We start from the raw sequence: 16,414 nt of genomic DNA on the forward strand, positions 1-16,414 counted from the left end.
TTAATATGATTGACTGTGGAATCTAATCAGTGGAGGGCTAAAGAATACTTCCCTGGTTAAAGTCTGTTGTAGTAATCATTTTACTGTATGCCTTTGGCATGTAATCTCTCTTGGCTTTATTAAACAGTGAAATGGGAACAAAATCTAATTTGAGGGATTTTCTAATTAGTAAAAGGATTGACAGGAGTCTAAAAGGTGATGTCAGCTCCTTGTTATAATTTTCTATGAATTTTATTCATAGTATCCATTCATCTGTCTCCTCTCTCCAGTGTTTATTAGAGTTCATGAAGACTCCTTTACTATATACTTAAAAATATTCACAATCTGGTCTTGCTCCATGGTTCTGCAGTATTATTTCTCTTCTCTAAATATATTTAGTTGGGGCATATCCAGCTAGTGATGTGAGTAATTTCATAGTCATCTTGTGATAGCAATCTTGGAAATATTTAAATGAAAACATTCTTTATGATCCTTATGAAGTAAGAAGATGTATTTGAAGGTAATCTTACTGGGTGTGTCTCTATTTAGTCAGTCTGTACTTCCCATCTCTGGAATTATGCCAAGTCTTTACTCCATCCCAAGTTAGCCACTCAGACATTGATGCCTTTTTGAACTCATGGCTCACATTGTTGAGCAAACTCTTCTCATACTGTCACCAGGCCTTCCTTTCCCTGATTTGCAGCTTGGAAAGAGTGGAGCAAATAAACATTCACCTATTAGTTTGAGAAATCCTATTTTTGTTTATATCTGCTGTGTGAATACTATCCTGTCTTCCTGAAATGATCTAGGATTCTGTTGAAGATGCTTTCAAAAGAAGAAGGAAAAAATGATTAAAAAATACTCCTGTGAATGTACTATGGGCTACTCAGGTGATTGTTTTAAAACGCTACTCAGGTGATTGTTTTAAAACATCAGACGAGAAGAGAACCTGGCCACTTCATTCATGTGAGAGAGCTCTTTCCTCTGTTAGAGTTGGAGACATGCACGTGTTGAGTGAAAGTGACAGCAGAGGGTTCTTGGGGCTTCTGTGCAGGGCTCCGTATAATGCCCATCCGCAAGAGTGAAGGCTTTTATTCTTACAGCTCTTTCTGTTTTGAATTTCCTGAGGACAGTTGCATTCATACAACTCTCCAGCTCACCAACCTGTTGACCCTGATCTATATTATAGCCATTTAAAATTTAAGTAATAAGAACTATTTGTTTTCACTTAAAGTAATACAAGTTTTGAAGTTTCTATACTATTTGATAACCCAATAGTAAACAAGCAAGGGCTTCCCAGTGGCACCAGTGGTAAAGAACCTGCCTGCACATGCAGGAGACATGAAGAAATGTGGGTTCGATCCCTGAGTTGGGAAGATCCCATGGAGAAGGCCATGGCAACCTACTCCAATATTCTTGCCTGGAGAATCCCATGGACAGAGGAGCCTGGCAGGCCATGGTCCATGGGGTCACCAAGAGTTGAACATGACTGAAGCAACTTAGCACCCACATACAGGCAAACAGAGATGCAAGTATTGGGAATCCTTTAAGTTCATAAAGATAATTAACTGCCTTCTCTTCATGGTAGTGTTTTACAGTTGCTATCTTTGTGCTCTCTTTTTAAGCTTCACAGTTATTTTTTCTATAACTTATTTCCACATATAGCAAAACATTTTTTTTTTTTAATTAGTTTTTACAGTTGAAGGTAGACTTGGTAAATGTCAATTAAAAACTTGACTTCTGTAATGGTAGTCAGTTTTTCTGTGGAAAATTCTTAAGAAGATGGGAATACCAGACCACCTTACCTGCCTCCTGCGAAACCTGTATGCAGGTCAAGAAGCAATAGTTAGAACTGGAAATAGAACAACAGACTGGTTCCAAATAGGAAAAGGAGTACGTCAAGGGTGTATATTGTCACCCTGCTTATTTAACTTATATGCAGAGTACATCATGTGAAATGCTGGGCTGGATGAAGCACAAGCTGGAATCAAATTGCCAGGAGAAATACCAATAACCTTATGTATGCAGATGACACCACCTTTATGGCAGAAGGTGAAGAGGAACTAAAGAGCCTCTTGATGAAAGTGAAAGAAGAGAGTAAAAACCTGGCTTAAAACTCAGCATTCAAAAAGCTAAGATCAGGGCATCTGGTCCCATCACTTCATGTCAAATAGATGAGGAAACAATGGAGACAGTGACAGAATTTTATTTTCTTGAGTTCCAAAATCACTGCAGGTGGTGACTGCAGCCATAAAATTAAAAGACGCTTGCTCCTTGGAAAAGAAGCTATGACCAACCTAGACAGCATATTAAAAAGCAGAGACATTACTTTGCTGACAAAAGTCTGTCTAGTCAAAGCTGTGATTTTTCCAGTAGTCATGTATGGATATGAGAGTTGGACTATAAAGACAGCTGAGTGCTGAAGAATTGATGCTTTTGAACTGTGGTGTTGGAGAAGACTCTTGAGAGTCCCTTGGACTTTAAAGAGATCAAACCAGTCAATCCTAAAGGAAAACAATCCTGGATATTCATTGGAAGGACTGATGTTGAAGCTGAAACTCCAATACTTTGGCCACCTGATGCGAAGAATCAGTTCTTTGGAAAAGACTCTGATGCTGGGAAAGATTGAAGGCAGGACGAGAAGGGAGCGACAGAGGACGTGAAGGTTGAATGGCATCACCGACTCAGTGGACATGAGTTTGAGCAAGCTCCAGGAGTTGGTGAAAGACAGGGAAGCCTGGTGTGCTGCAGTCTATGGGGTCTCAAACAGTCGGACTTGACTGAGTGACTGAACAACAAATGGTAGTTGTATTATACAGATGGACTGCAAATTTTTCAGGAGTTTTTAAAACATTGTGACCTCAAACCTGAAGGTTGAGAGCTTTGGTCCTGTTTCATGAACTTGCATATACCATCTACAGGGCTTTCTCACCCTAAATATAAATTACTAAGGGGAGGGCATATACCATCTCAATGGAGGGCCTCTGAGGTAAAAAATGAGACTGCTGTTCTACTGAAAATAAATGGGAGTAATGTATGTGCTAAATGTATGTGATATAAACAGTTTATATTAGATTTGATCAGAGAGAGGTTATTTTTGAAGTAGTTTTTTGATACATTGAAGGCTCTCAGGTAGGTAAATGGAAACACATGTGTTGGCTAGTAAATGTTGAAAGTATAGGAATTCTGGTCTGTGCAATGAGAAGTGTTAAAGGGAACTGAATATTGCAAAAAGGGCAAGCATATAATGGTATCACATCAATTAAAAAGTAGAGTCATTGCCTATATGAGAGACTTGATCTCTAAAATTTTTACATACTGACAGTCATCAGTCAGAAAGTCAGATAAGAACTGTGGGATAAAGCAGTAGTGAAAAAGTTTAGAACATGGTTTATTGTTTAGAGAAGTGTGTGAGACTTTTAGTTTGTATGTTGAAAATGTAATGGTAAACTATATGATTTGAGAAACTCTTGTGTACTGTTGGTGGGCATGGGGAAGAAGATATCCATAAAGACTCTTCATAGTGGGAAATATTAAAAAGAGCTTCAATATCTAAAACGTGGTACATAAAACATTGGTACAACTTTTACATCCCTGACAAGCAGTGCTCATAAAAGCCATAGCACTTGGGGAGATGATGCAGTGAGGAGCTGACAGGCACCGGGAAACTATGTGGCTGTCCTTCACGCCATCGGGTGGGCACAGGAGTGCCGCCTGCTGATGCCAAAGTAAATTGATTCATATTACCAGATTCCTTTCTAGACCATTCCTGGTGGCTTCCCTGGTGATTCAGACAGTAAAGAATCCACCTGCAATGCGGGAGACCTGGGTTTGATCCCTCAGTTGGAAAGATCCCCTGGAGCAGGGCATGGCAACCCACTGCAGCATTCTTGCCTAAAGAATCCACATGGACAGAGGAGCCTGTGGGCTACAGTCCGTGGAGTCACAAAGAGTCAGACACAGCTGAGCGACTAAGCACACACACACAGACAATACCAACAGCTTGACACTGATGATTTCATCTTGAAATAGAATGTAAGGAACGATAAGCAGCATGGATAAAGATATACATACAGACACATCCAGGCATTTTTACAGAGGCAAACACTGGAAGAAACCTAAGTTTGACTATGACAATCCTCTGATTGACATAAAGGGAAGAGCAGAATTTGTGATGTTACTTAATACAGAACCAGTACGGGAACCCAGAGTCCTCCTGTAGACACCTGTTGCTATCTCTGTGGTACTGGCAAATGTCCTGTCACTCAGTGAGATCCATTAGTGCTCTGTTGAGTTCGCCAAAAATAAGAGGACTCTGCTCTCAGAAGGCTCAAGCTTTGCCAGGCTCACTTGAGGATGCTTCAGGCATCACAGTGAGGCTGAAAAGAAAGTCCTGTCACCCTGAAATGATGATTATCAGTTGCATTGGTACTCGCTTCTTGCTGCTCCATGTACTTTGCCATCTTAGCATGTATTGTTAACGATTTCTTTGTACTCTATGCTGACTCAGCAGTTTTCAAAATTACTACCACAGGAATTCTAGAAATTAAAGTTATATTAACTTTACTAACAGTCTTTGAAAATACTAAAGTGATCATAGAATTTTGTATTGAATGCCTTTTAACTTAAAAATGTTAAATTGTATATACTTATTACTTTGCCATGAATGTGTGATTACTCCTCAAGGTGGTTTTTATTTTTAAAACATCACAATTTTTGAATTTAGCTGGAGATAATGAATTAAAAGTCTTGGTAAGAAATTTACTCAAGGTAGCCACTCTAAATTAATGTAACTGATAGCTTACGCTCTTGAACAGCATTTGACAATTGGGAGAGAACAATGTGGTTTAACTCATCTGGCAACAGAGAAAATAATAAAGGGGAGGTGTCCTGTTTGGAAAAAGCACAAAATCATTTTTAGCATTTGAGTGAAACTAAAAAAGTTTTTCTGAGCTTTTAAGAAGCTTTCTAAGAAGTTTTTCTAAGCTTTCTAAGAAGATAGAAGTTTTGAATCATTCACAGAAAAATTTCTGTGTTTGAAGTTAGACTGTGGATTTATAAAATACTTGATGATGCCAGGTCCCTCGACAAGTCCTAGGAGATGTGTTGGGAGTGAGAGGACATCTTTGTGTCCTCTTAGCACCTTCACTGCTTGGCTGCTCTGTCTCTAGTTGACACCTGTTTGTTGAGCACAGTCTGCATCTAGAAGAAACCTAGGCAAGTGATTAAGTGCTGTGTAACACATAAAACAGGGCATTGCTCCTTAATTTGTCAAGGAATATGTAATGTTTTTATTATATCTTTTAAACAAATATTTTGCACACTGATAGGAAAAGTTTGACTCATATGGGGATATATATTTAGAAAATGTAGCCAACAGAAAGATTAGAAATATGTATGTGTGAACGACTGACCGAATACTTGAAGGTTAAGAAGTTCATTCTCATTGCATTGATATGCTCTTTGATGTCAGTCTTTCTAATACATTTGGAAAAATCTTTGGAAATAGGAAGTCAAAAGATGCCTCTCGATTTTCTACCTCTGCCTGAGAACTTTCCAATAAAAGGGAAATGAGGTTTGGCATTTGGAGCTAGTTCCTGGAGTCCAAGAGACAGGGCATCATGTTCTAGTTCTCTTGAAAGCCTGTAATAACTGAGCCAGACGCCACGTTGAGCTCTGTGTGCAGTTTTCTTGGGAGTGTCACCTATGACTTTTATGTTTAAAGTCAGGTCACATTCACTGGTGGCGAGGTTTCTGAACAGAGGCAACTTCCTCACATCTGTTCTGTAAGTCAGCTCCTTAGAAGGAGGGAGCGGTACGTTTTGGGGAGGAGGAGGAAAAGCAGTAGGTAAAACTAGAGGAAAGAGTGGAGTCACGCCTTTTCGTGGGAGTGTTCTGTCTTGGGAGATAGAAAGTGAATAGTTGTTTCCTAGTTTTACCTCTAGGTGTTCTGGTCTTCCCCAAAGAGCAAATCTCTGGTATGCCAGCAAAGCACATGGCCATATTTATGCCATGGCTTGATGAAAGCTTGGGGAGTTGTGGTATGATTCTACCTAGGATTAGAGGGGTGGGATAAGAGGGGTGCAGGGAAATAAAGCGATCCCTTGACTGCCTGTTGTTCCTTGTGCACAGAGGTAGCTTGAAGGTTAGCATGTTATTTGGTTCCTGAATACAGCCGGTGACCTGGAGTCAGTGTTGCCTTTAGGAATTCCACATGTATAATTAAAGAAGGAATGATGCTAAAGCTGAAACTCCAGTACTTTGGCCTCCTCATGCGAAGAGTTGACTCATTGGAAAAGACTCTAATGCTGGGAGGGATTGGGGGCAGAAGGAGAAGGGGACGACAGAGGATGAGATGGCTGGATGGCATCACTGACTCGATGGACGTGAGTCTGGGTGAACTCCTGGAGTTGGTGATGGACAGGGAGGCCTGGCGTGCTACGATTCATGGGGTCGCAAAGAGTCGGACACGACTGAGCGACTGATCTGATCTGATCTGATTATGCAAAGGGGCTTCCCTGGTGGCTCAGTCAATAAAGAATCTGCTTGCAATGCAGAAGACCGAGGTTCTATCCTTGGGTTCTGGAAGATCCCCTGGAAAAGGGAATGGCTCCCCACTCCAGTATTCTTGCCTGGAGAATTCTGTGGGCAAAGGAGCCTGGTGGACTCCAATCCATCAGGTCACAAAGAGTCAGACATGACTGAGTGACTAACACTGTTATGCAAAGAAACTCTATCTGTGAAAGAGAGTAGTATCCTCTCATGTGGCACCAACCAGTCCATTCTGAAGATCAGCCCTGGGATTTCTTTGGAAGGAATGATGCTAAAGCTGAAACTCCAGTACTTTGGCCACCTCATGCAAAGAGTTGACTCATTAGAAAAGACTCTGATGCTAGGAGGGATTGGGGGCAGGAGGAGAAGGGGACGACAGAGGATGAGATGGCTGGATGGCATCACTGACTCGATGGAAGTGAGTCTGAGTGAACTCCTGGAGTTGGTGATGGACAGGGAGGCCTGGCGTGCTGTGATTCATGGGGTCGCAAAGAGTCAGACACGACTGAGCAACTGAACTGAACTGAAGACTATGCCCTTCCTATTCATTTAGATAGACTTAAATTTCACAGAAGTTTAAATTTCATGAAACCTATTTTTCACCCCAGAAGAAATACCCTAGAAGTTCTTCCTTTAGTTGTATATAAAAATAATTGCAAACAAACATAATCAGATTGGATGTTTGCTTTTTACTGAAACTGTATGAGAATTATCTCCATACTCTAGTGCTTAGAACTGACACTTAACATTTTCACAGTTGACAAAGTAAAACTGCATTTTCCTCTAGTGACACCATATTTTAGAGGTAGTTCGCAGGTTATCCAGAGTGTTGTTTTTCCTTGTGGTTATGTCCATGTTGTACACATATGCGGATGCTCAGGAGTGGAAGACGCCAATCCACTGGGTGTATGTTATTGCTGAGTAATAGCTCTGAAATTTTCTGAGGGAGGAGTCCATTAACTCATTATTGGGAGACATCATTTATCTGTGCTATTTTCCTTTACTTCTACTTCTTTCTTCCTTCCATTGACTTAACTGAGAACAGGCTGTGTTATCATCCATTCTAGAAACTGTCTTAAAAAATTCTCTTGATATTACTAACACAGTAATACAAAAATGGTAAGTGACATAAACAGGTAAATGGACTATTCTGGCCAATGTCACCAGTGACTCAAATGGGTGGAGGAGGAAGTTATGACTCTGTTCCTTTAATAAGGACAACTGATGTCAGACTTCCCTGACATTTTATAAGTTGCCCCAGCTCATATTGGTGTCTAACTTTTTATATCTCAGAAAGATTACACTTTAAGAGTCAAGTTCCTGGAGGAAAGTCCATGCCAAACTAGAGATCAACTACTGTGACTTTCTTGATTGACACTGTGCTAGAATTATGTTTCTGTTAAGTGATGTTTCAGTGTTAGTACTGTGCATTGCAAAAAGCCACCAGTCATAGAATTCAAGAAATACTTGCTTCGTAGGGAACAACTACAAGAATTAAATTGGAGTTGTCATTTCTTACAAACTTGCTCAAGTCTTTTCTAGCTTTTCAGCTAGTGATTAAAGAAAAATATTGTGACCATGAAGGGAGAAAGCCTTCCTTCCTACATGGTTTTCAGTGCACAAATAAGAAATGAGGAGTCAAAGAGGAACAGTTCTAGGAAATGCTTATAGTCGAAGGGTGGTTCTGCCATCTGTGTTAAGTTGTCTAAAGATCTTTGTGTGAAGAAAGTATGAAAACAGAAAAACAGCTTTTGTTCACCAGACTAAGTCTTCATAAGCCACTGTTTTGTAATTTTGAATCCTGTCGAACAACATTCTGAAGGTCATTAAATTGAGACTTTTGTCCTTTTTTATTTTTAGCACACTCAAGTGTATATATAAATCTCTGGAATGTTGAAGGAGTGACATTCCACAAGTGTCAGATTTTTTTTTTTTTTTTCTGTTGCCCATTGTGAAGGGGAGACCAGTAAATGCAGAATGTTTGATTGTTTCTCCTATATTTGCTTCCATTTTGGAGCTCTGTTAAAGAATAAAGAAAATTTTTTTTTTTTTGTGGCAGCATTATTGAATAGAAAAATCACTGTTTCAAATTTAGTTTCCTGGCAGTGATTAATGATTGATTAAACAGGCAGCCATAGTAGAAAAGCACTATTATAGTATTAAATTTCTACATGGCTTGACACTGTTATCAGAGCACTGCAACAAAAAAATAGAAGTCACAAAAATCTAGATTTAGAACCCCAAATTGTACTCTTAAATTTTAGGTGTCAAAGCTGGGTTTTAAAAATGTTTCAGAATCTGGAGACTTACAGATATCTTTGCAGATTCTGTAATAACAGAAACCTTTTCAATGTTAGATTCTGAGGTAACTGTTACCCTATTTGGGTGCATTCTGATGGATTTAAATTTTTACCCAGTCATTCTGTGGTGATAATAAAGCAATCATAGCCTTGAATGAGTTACCAGTGGCCACTAGTTGGTTGTTTGAATGAATTCCATTGCACCCTTTAAATCTGGCAAAACAAACAAACATTGTTTTTAAGCTACTTATTTATTTTTAAAATTTATTTTTTAATAATAAAATATTAATATTTTATATTCTAGAATATTCTTTCATTAGAGACAGTGTATACTCAAGAAAAATATATGTGAAATATAGCTTAACAAAATACCTATAAATTGTAATTATCAGGCTCAGATTTGAAAACACCGTACAGAATTGGTAATCGCCTGGCACATGTTAGAATTAACAGTGATGAAAGCAACGTAATATATTTTCACTTCTTAATGTTTCATTAGTGGTTTGGAAACAGATAACAGGAGAAGGCAATGGCACCCCACTCCAGTACTCTTGCCTGGAAAATCCCATGGATGGAGGAGCCTGGTGGGCTGCAGTCCATGGGGTCTCTAGGAGTCGGACACGACTGAGCGACTTCACTTTCACTTTTCTCTTTCATGCATTGGAGAAGGAAATGGCAACCCACTCCAGTGTTCTTGCCTGGAGAATCCCAGGGACGGTAGCCTGGTGGTCTTCTGTCTGTGGGCTTCCGTCTATGGGATCGCACAGAGTCGGACATGACTGAAGTGACTTAGCAGCCGCAGCAGCAGCAGCAGCAACAGATAACAACTGAATTTGTTCATCAGTATTGTAATTAGCAGCTGAAATTGAGCTCTGTTTGGGAAATTCCTGTGAATTTTCCTTATGTAAAAATTATACAGCAAATGTATTTTAAATAAAATATATAATTAAGGCAACTATATTTTAAGGTATTAGTGAATATGCCCATTTGGGGTTGAAATTTATCCTTTATTTAGACATTGACTGGTAGCTTCCATTTACTTTAGGCAACTTTTTCCCCCCATTTTTTAAAGTTTGTGTTTTGTATTGAGGTAGAGGCAATGGCACCCCACCCCAGTACTCTTGCCTGGCAAATCCCATGGATGGAGGAGCCTGGTGGGCTGCAGATCATGGGGTCGCTAAGAGTCGGACACGACTGAGCGACTTCACTTTCACTTTTCACTTTCATGCATTGGAGAAGGCAATGGCAACCTACTCCAGTGTTCTTGCCTGGAGAATCCCAGGGATGGCGGAGCCTGGTGGGCTGCTGTCTATGGGGTCGCACAGAGTCGGACACGACTGAAGCGACTTAGCAGCAGCAGAGCCAATTAACAATGTGACAGTTTCAGGTGAACAACAAAGGGACCCAGCCATATATACACACATATCCATCTGTCCCAATGTTATCTGATGGCCTGGATGGGAGGGTAATTTGGGGGAAAATGGATGCATGCGTAGCTACCTTTTAAAACATGGATAAGTTTGAAAAAAAAAATCAGTACAAATGATTAATAGAAAAAGGTATTCTTAGGTTGAAGAGAACTAAACTATAATGGAAGGGATTCATAAACTGTTAAAACAGAATCAAATATTACCTTTCTTTAACAAATGTGGAACTATTTTTAAGGACATGTTCTTCAGTGTAGAAGTGTGTTTATATGGTCTTAGAGACCTATTCACTATTGTTGACAGTGCTGGTTTTTGTTTCTTGGTGTATTTTCTTGGTTGGTTGTTTTTTCTTGGGCCTGAAGAAAATATTGGAAATGGATGAGTGACGTGTATGTTTTTTGAAAATGTTGTAAAGAACGTGAAACTAATGTTGGCTTTCTTGTAACCGCATATGTTGTTTCTTTCTTTACTTTCAGTTTAATTAATAAACTGAAACCTGGGGTCATTAAGAAGATCAATAGATTGTCCACACCTATAGCAGGCTTGGTAAGTAATAAGTTTTCTTCAAAACTAGATTTGTCTCTGTAAGAAAATGGGCGTAAACAGATTCTCTTATCTGGAATTATCATTGAAATCAGGTTTAGAGTCTTTTGCTCAAGGAAAGTATTTTTTGTGATCTCCGTATAGATTTAGTGTCTCTTCTGTTTCTATTCTTCCTGCGAAGCTTTTGTTCTGTTTATTTAGTTTTTTGTTTTACATTTCGTGCCCTTGGACTTCCTGTGTCCTCTTTCTTGGCCCATTTGTCCCACAGATGGCGTTTGTTGAGGATCGTGTTCTTTTCAAACCTCAGCCTCCATACATTGGTTGCTAGGTGACCACAGTTTATGGAAACTGTCCAAACCTGATGCATTGTTACATTTCAGGTGCCTTGTGCTTAGGCGTTGCCCTCACTTGGCACACAGGCCTTGGAGGGTATTTGGACCTATCTGCTCTTTTGGTTTCCTACCAACATCCTGTGTGGTGTTGGGTGAGTCACCGTCTTCTGCTTCACGTCAGTAATATTTTCCATAAGATAACTATTCATGATTCTCTAGATTCCTTCTAGCTTTAAATTCAGAATTTTGTGCATGAATTTTCTACTGGATCAAGACCCTTGAGAGATCAATAGTAAGGTGGGTCTATATCTTTGGAGATAAATAATTTATAATGACAGATGAGGGATATTTTTCAAAATGTTAGCAATCCCAAAGAATCAAGGCTAATGATAGGAGTCTGTTTAAAAAAAAAAATTAATTTTACAGAACACTGAAGTTTAAGACAGCTATTAACTGGAAGTAAATAATATATATGTTATCTTTGGAGTAGTCAAGTTTCTTTATAATACATTCAGGCACCTTCTGTTTGGCCATCCATGTATTTGCAGATGTTAAAGGCATTATAGATTAAAGGTAGCAGTACTAAAATGTCTGGGTTTGCAGTTGGCTTGAGGATCTCATCAGAATTTTGACAGGAATAAGTTGGTGGCAGAAAATAGACAGAAAATATCTGTCTAGGAGAGAAAGAAAGAAGAGTTGTACAGTTCTTTTCTTTGAAAAAAATCACAAAATTACTATTTTCTTTTGAAATATAGGATGCAGTTGACCCTTGAGCAATGCAAGGGTTAGGAGTGCTGACTCCTCATGCAGTTGAAAATCTGCATGTAACTTTACTTTGCCAAAACTTAACTGTTAATAGCTTACTATTGACCAGAAGCCTTACTGATAACACAAATAGTTGATTAGCAAATATTTTGTGTGTTATATGTGTTATACACTATATTCTTACAATAAAGGAAGTTAGAAAAGAAAATGTTAAAATCATAAGGAAGAGAAAAATACATTTACAGTACTGTACTGTATTTATTGATACCATAAGTTTACATCATCCATTTACAAGATGGATCATCTGTCTATCAGTGTGTACATCAATATTATCTCACATGATACAAACCACCATGGATAGTATACATATTCCTAATGCTAGACATCAAATTCAGAAGGTAATGTGAAAAAGAAATTCGTATTTATTTAGATGTAGTCATGCATTGGGTTTCCCTGGTGGCTCAGTTGGTAAAGAATCAGCCTGCAATGCAGGAGACCTGGGTTTGATCCCTGGGTTGGGAAGATCCCCTGGAGGAGGGAACGGCAACCCACCCACTCCAGTATTCTTGTCTGGAAAACCCCATGGACAGAGGAGTCTGGTGGGCTATAGTCTGTGGGATTGAAGAGTCGGACACGACTGAGAGATTTAACCCTTTCACATTCATGCAATGATAACAAAAAATAGCACTACGATTGCTTTACAGTTGCCAAGCCTAAACACTAGTGAGTAAATCATTATACAATTTTTATGACATACAGTATTACAGTCATATTCATGATATAGTGTTAGAAACACTGTTACATTAAAAAATCCACTTACTTGTTGTGATAGTCTGGTATGCAGTTTCTGCAATCATGAGAAAGAGAGAGAGAGAGAGTCATATTGTACTGTAATGTAATTCCTTGAAAGCAAAGTTATAAAATAGTAAGAAAACTAACACATAAGTTTATGTTAAATACCACTCACCTTATGCCTATGTAAGGACAGTGTCTATGAATACTTTATGCACTCTTGATATGCTTTTCTCTTTTTCTTTTGATATTTGTAGGCTACATGGTTTGTCTGAGTTTTTTCAAATTGTCACAAATCTCCAAACAATTTTCTAGTATACTGAAAAAATCCAGGTGTAAGTGGACCAGTGCAGTTCAAACCTGGGTTGTTCAAGTGTCAGCTGTTTATATATCAAGTTCCCAGAGCAGTTGGGCTAAATATTAATTCCTTCCTTCTTACCAAGTTGTAGCTCTTCCACTTCTGTCATGACTAGGCAACTGATAGGGTATTTTTATTGGTTTCAGGTTTGGTTAGGTAAAATACTGTAATATATATGCATATATTGCAATATACATATATGCATGAATTACTTCTAGTAATATAGCAAGTCAGAGATGTTATTTATGGAAAAAAAGAGCTTTGATTTCTGAAGTCTTTCCAGAAAGAAAGATTGTTTAATAAAATGTTTTATATGGAAATAACTTTTATGAAATAACTTCTATGAAAATTTAAAGTGTGAATTGTATTGAAAGTACTCATTCTTTTCAGATGGCTTGAGTTATTCTCAGATGGTTTAATGCTTAGATTTTTAAACTGTCATTTCTTGGATCATTTACATGCATTTTCAATAAAATTAACCTTTGATTCCAAACACCCCAAATATTTGGAAAACTTGAATTGCGGTGGTGGTTTATTATGGTTGGCCACTAGAAGTTTTATTCCGTCTTCTGAGTCTATGATTAGATGAAAGCACCAATGTATTTTATATTTAAATCCAAAGATCTCGCCAAGTATTTCTATTTCAAGTATGAGAAATTCTATCTAGTTTGGATTTTATCTCTAGGAACTAAAGCAAAATGTATGTATGGTACACTTAATAGGGTAATTTCACAACTACAGGACACTGAGTATTTTTAATTGGATTTAGGAGCATAAAGAGTGACCAGAGCCATAGAATTGAGCTAAGCACATTTGGTTTGAAGTCATTATCATGCATCATTTGACTCTTTCTCATGCTTATGTGTCAGGATGCTTTTTTTCTATCACAGCTTCTTAAAGCCTTAATTTCAAGTGTGAATTAGAGTCCCTGCATTTACCTACTAGGGTTGTTATGAGGATGGGAAGGGATGATATATATATAGTCTGGTCTGTGAATGTTCTTTTGTATCACATTGATTCTTTTAGTAAATACTTGGGTGCCTATTAGGTAAGAATTTTTCTAGTGTATAGGGATATATATTGGCTTCCCTGGGAGATCAGCTGGTAAAGAATCCACCTGCAAAGTGGGAGACCTGGGTTCAAACCCTGGGTTGGGAAGCTCTCCTGGAGAACGGAACGGCTACCCACTCCAGTATTCTGGCCTGGAGAATAGTATAGTAGACTACTAGACTACTAGTAGACTACTAGAATAGTATAGTAGACCCCATGGACTATAGAACTGTATAGTCCATGGGGTCACAAAGAGTCGGGCATGACTGAGTGACTTTCACTTTCATAGGGATATATGGGAGAAACAAAGACAAAGACATTACCCCCAAAGAGCTTATGTTCTGGTGTGGGAGTTGGGATTGGGCAAATGAGTTAACAAATGAGCGAGGAAGCACCAGATAATGAATATGCTGCAGAGAATTATAGTAGAGTGACATTTGCTGAACACCTATTAGCAGTTGTATTTGGACTGGGAGGCTTGACCTCTAATAATTCGTCAAAAATAGTATATCAGAAGCCTTAGTTTTGGACACTTATAGAAGAAAGGTGTAAAACTTGAGCCAGACTCTACATACTAGTAATTTTTGTGTTCAAAATACCTAACATAGTGACTAGTACATACAGCAGATCAACAATTCTTTTGAATGAATGAATGAACAAGATTTCCATTGTGAGAAGTAATAGGCTCTAGAATTAGGTCTTTCTCGAAAATGATGTATTTGGCTGCAACAGGTGTCAGTTGCATCGTGTGGGATCTTTGTTGTGTCATGTGGGGTCTTCTCTTATGGGGCCTGGACACTCTAGTTGTGGTGCATGGGCTCCAGGGCACATGAGCTCGGTAGTTGTGGCATGCAGGCTTAGTTGCTCCGTGCACGGGGGAACTTTGTTCCCCCACCAGGTATTGAGCCCATGTCCCTTGCATTGCAAGGTGGCTTCTTAACCACTGGACCATCAAGGAAGTCCCCAGAATTAGGTCTTTGATGGAATAGTGTTATAGGTTGAATTGTGTCCTCCAAATAAAGACACAATACAGGGATACTTCATTTTATTGTGCTTTGCTTTAGTGCACTTTGCAGATACTGCAGTTTTTTTTTTTTTTTTAAACAAATTGAAGGCTTATGGCAACCCTGAATAGTACAAGTTTTATCAGCACCATTTTTTAACAGCAGTTGTTCACCCCATGTTTCTAGGTCATGTTTGGGTAATTCTTGCAGTATTTCAAACTTTTTCATTATTATTATTATATTTGTTCTGGTGATCTGTGACCTGTAATCTCTGATGTTACTTCTATAACTCTGAAGGCTCAAATGATGGGTAGCATGCTTTAGCAATATGACATTTGTTAATTAAGGTATGTAGGCTGTTTTATTAGACATTGCACACTTAATAGACTACATAAACGTAACTTTTATATGCACTGGGAAACAAAACAATTCATGTCACCTGCTTTATTGTGGTGGTCTGGAACCTGACCCACAATATCTCCGTGGTATGTTTATATATTGAAGTCCTAAGCTGCAGTACCTCAGAATGTGACCTGATTTGAGAATAGAGTTGTCAGGTGGAGTATGGGGACAGAGGTCATAGTGAATCAGGGTAGGCATTACCCTAACCTAATATGACTGGCATCCTTATATGAAGATGACCTTATGTAGGCAGGTAAATACAGGAAGAAAGCTGTGTGATAACTGAGGATTGGAGTGAAGGAGGAGCAGATATTGCCATCAAACCACCAGAAGCTGCAAGAGGCAAAGGATTCTCCTACAGGTTTCATAGGATCATGTCTTTGTGAATACCTCGATTTTCCACTTCTAGTCTCCAGAACCGGAGAAGGCAATGGCACCCCACTCAAGTACTCTTGCCTGGAAAATCCCATGGACAGAGAAGCCTGGTAGGCTGCAGTCCATGGGGTCACGAAGAGTCGGGCACAACTGAGCGACTTCCCTTTCACTTTTCACTTTCATGCATTGGAGAAGGCAATGGCAACCCACTCCAGTGTTCTTGCCTGGAGAATCCCAGGGATGGGGGAGCCTGGGGGGCTGCCGTCTATGGGGTCGCACAGAGTCAGACACAACTGAAGCAACTTAGTAGCAGCAGCAGCAGCAGTCTCCAGAACTGTGAGACAGTTCTCTTTTTTTAAGTCACTCAGTTTGTGGTACTTTGTTATGACAGCCTTAGGAAACTAATACAGATAGATAAATGTTTTAGTCAATACTTGCTTTTTTAAACAAGTTTTGAGATCTTTATTATTATTTTTTTTAATTTGAAATTCAAAGGAAGTTGCCAGAAAAGCAGTCAGAAAAGTCCTCTGTGCCT

At 38.9% G+C, this 16,414-nt stretch overlaps 1 protein-coding gene across 12 annotated transcripts in view; it reads left to right on the top strand.

Moving 5' to 3' along the window:
- Positions 1-16,414, top strand: part of LMO7 (LIM domain 7) — a 218,547-nt gene that overhangs the window by 78,961 nt on the left and 123,172 nt on the right. For all 12 annotated transcript variants that reach the window (XM_061435119.1, XM_061435103.1, XM_061435117.1 and 9 more), the window contains exon 3: positions 10,735-10,804. In XM_061435119.1, coding sequence (XP_061291103.1) covers positions 10,735-10,804 — 70 coding nt within the window. The remainder of the gene's footprint in view (positions 1-10,734; positions 10,805-16,414) is intronic.

This window comes from Bos javanicus, chromosome 12 (genome assembly GCF_032452875.1).
Source record: "Bos javanicus breed banteng chromosome 12, ARS-OSU_banteng_1.0, whole genome shotgun sequence".
Classification (NCBI taxonomy): domain Eukaryota; kingdom Metazoa; phylum Chordata; class Mammalia; order Artiodactyla; family Bovidae; genus Bos; species Bos javanicus.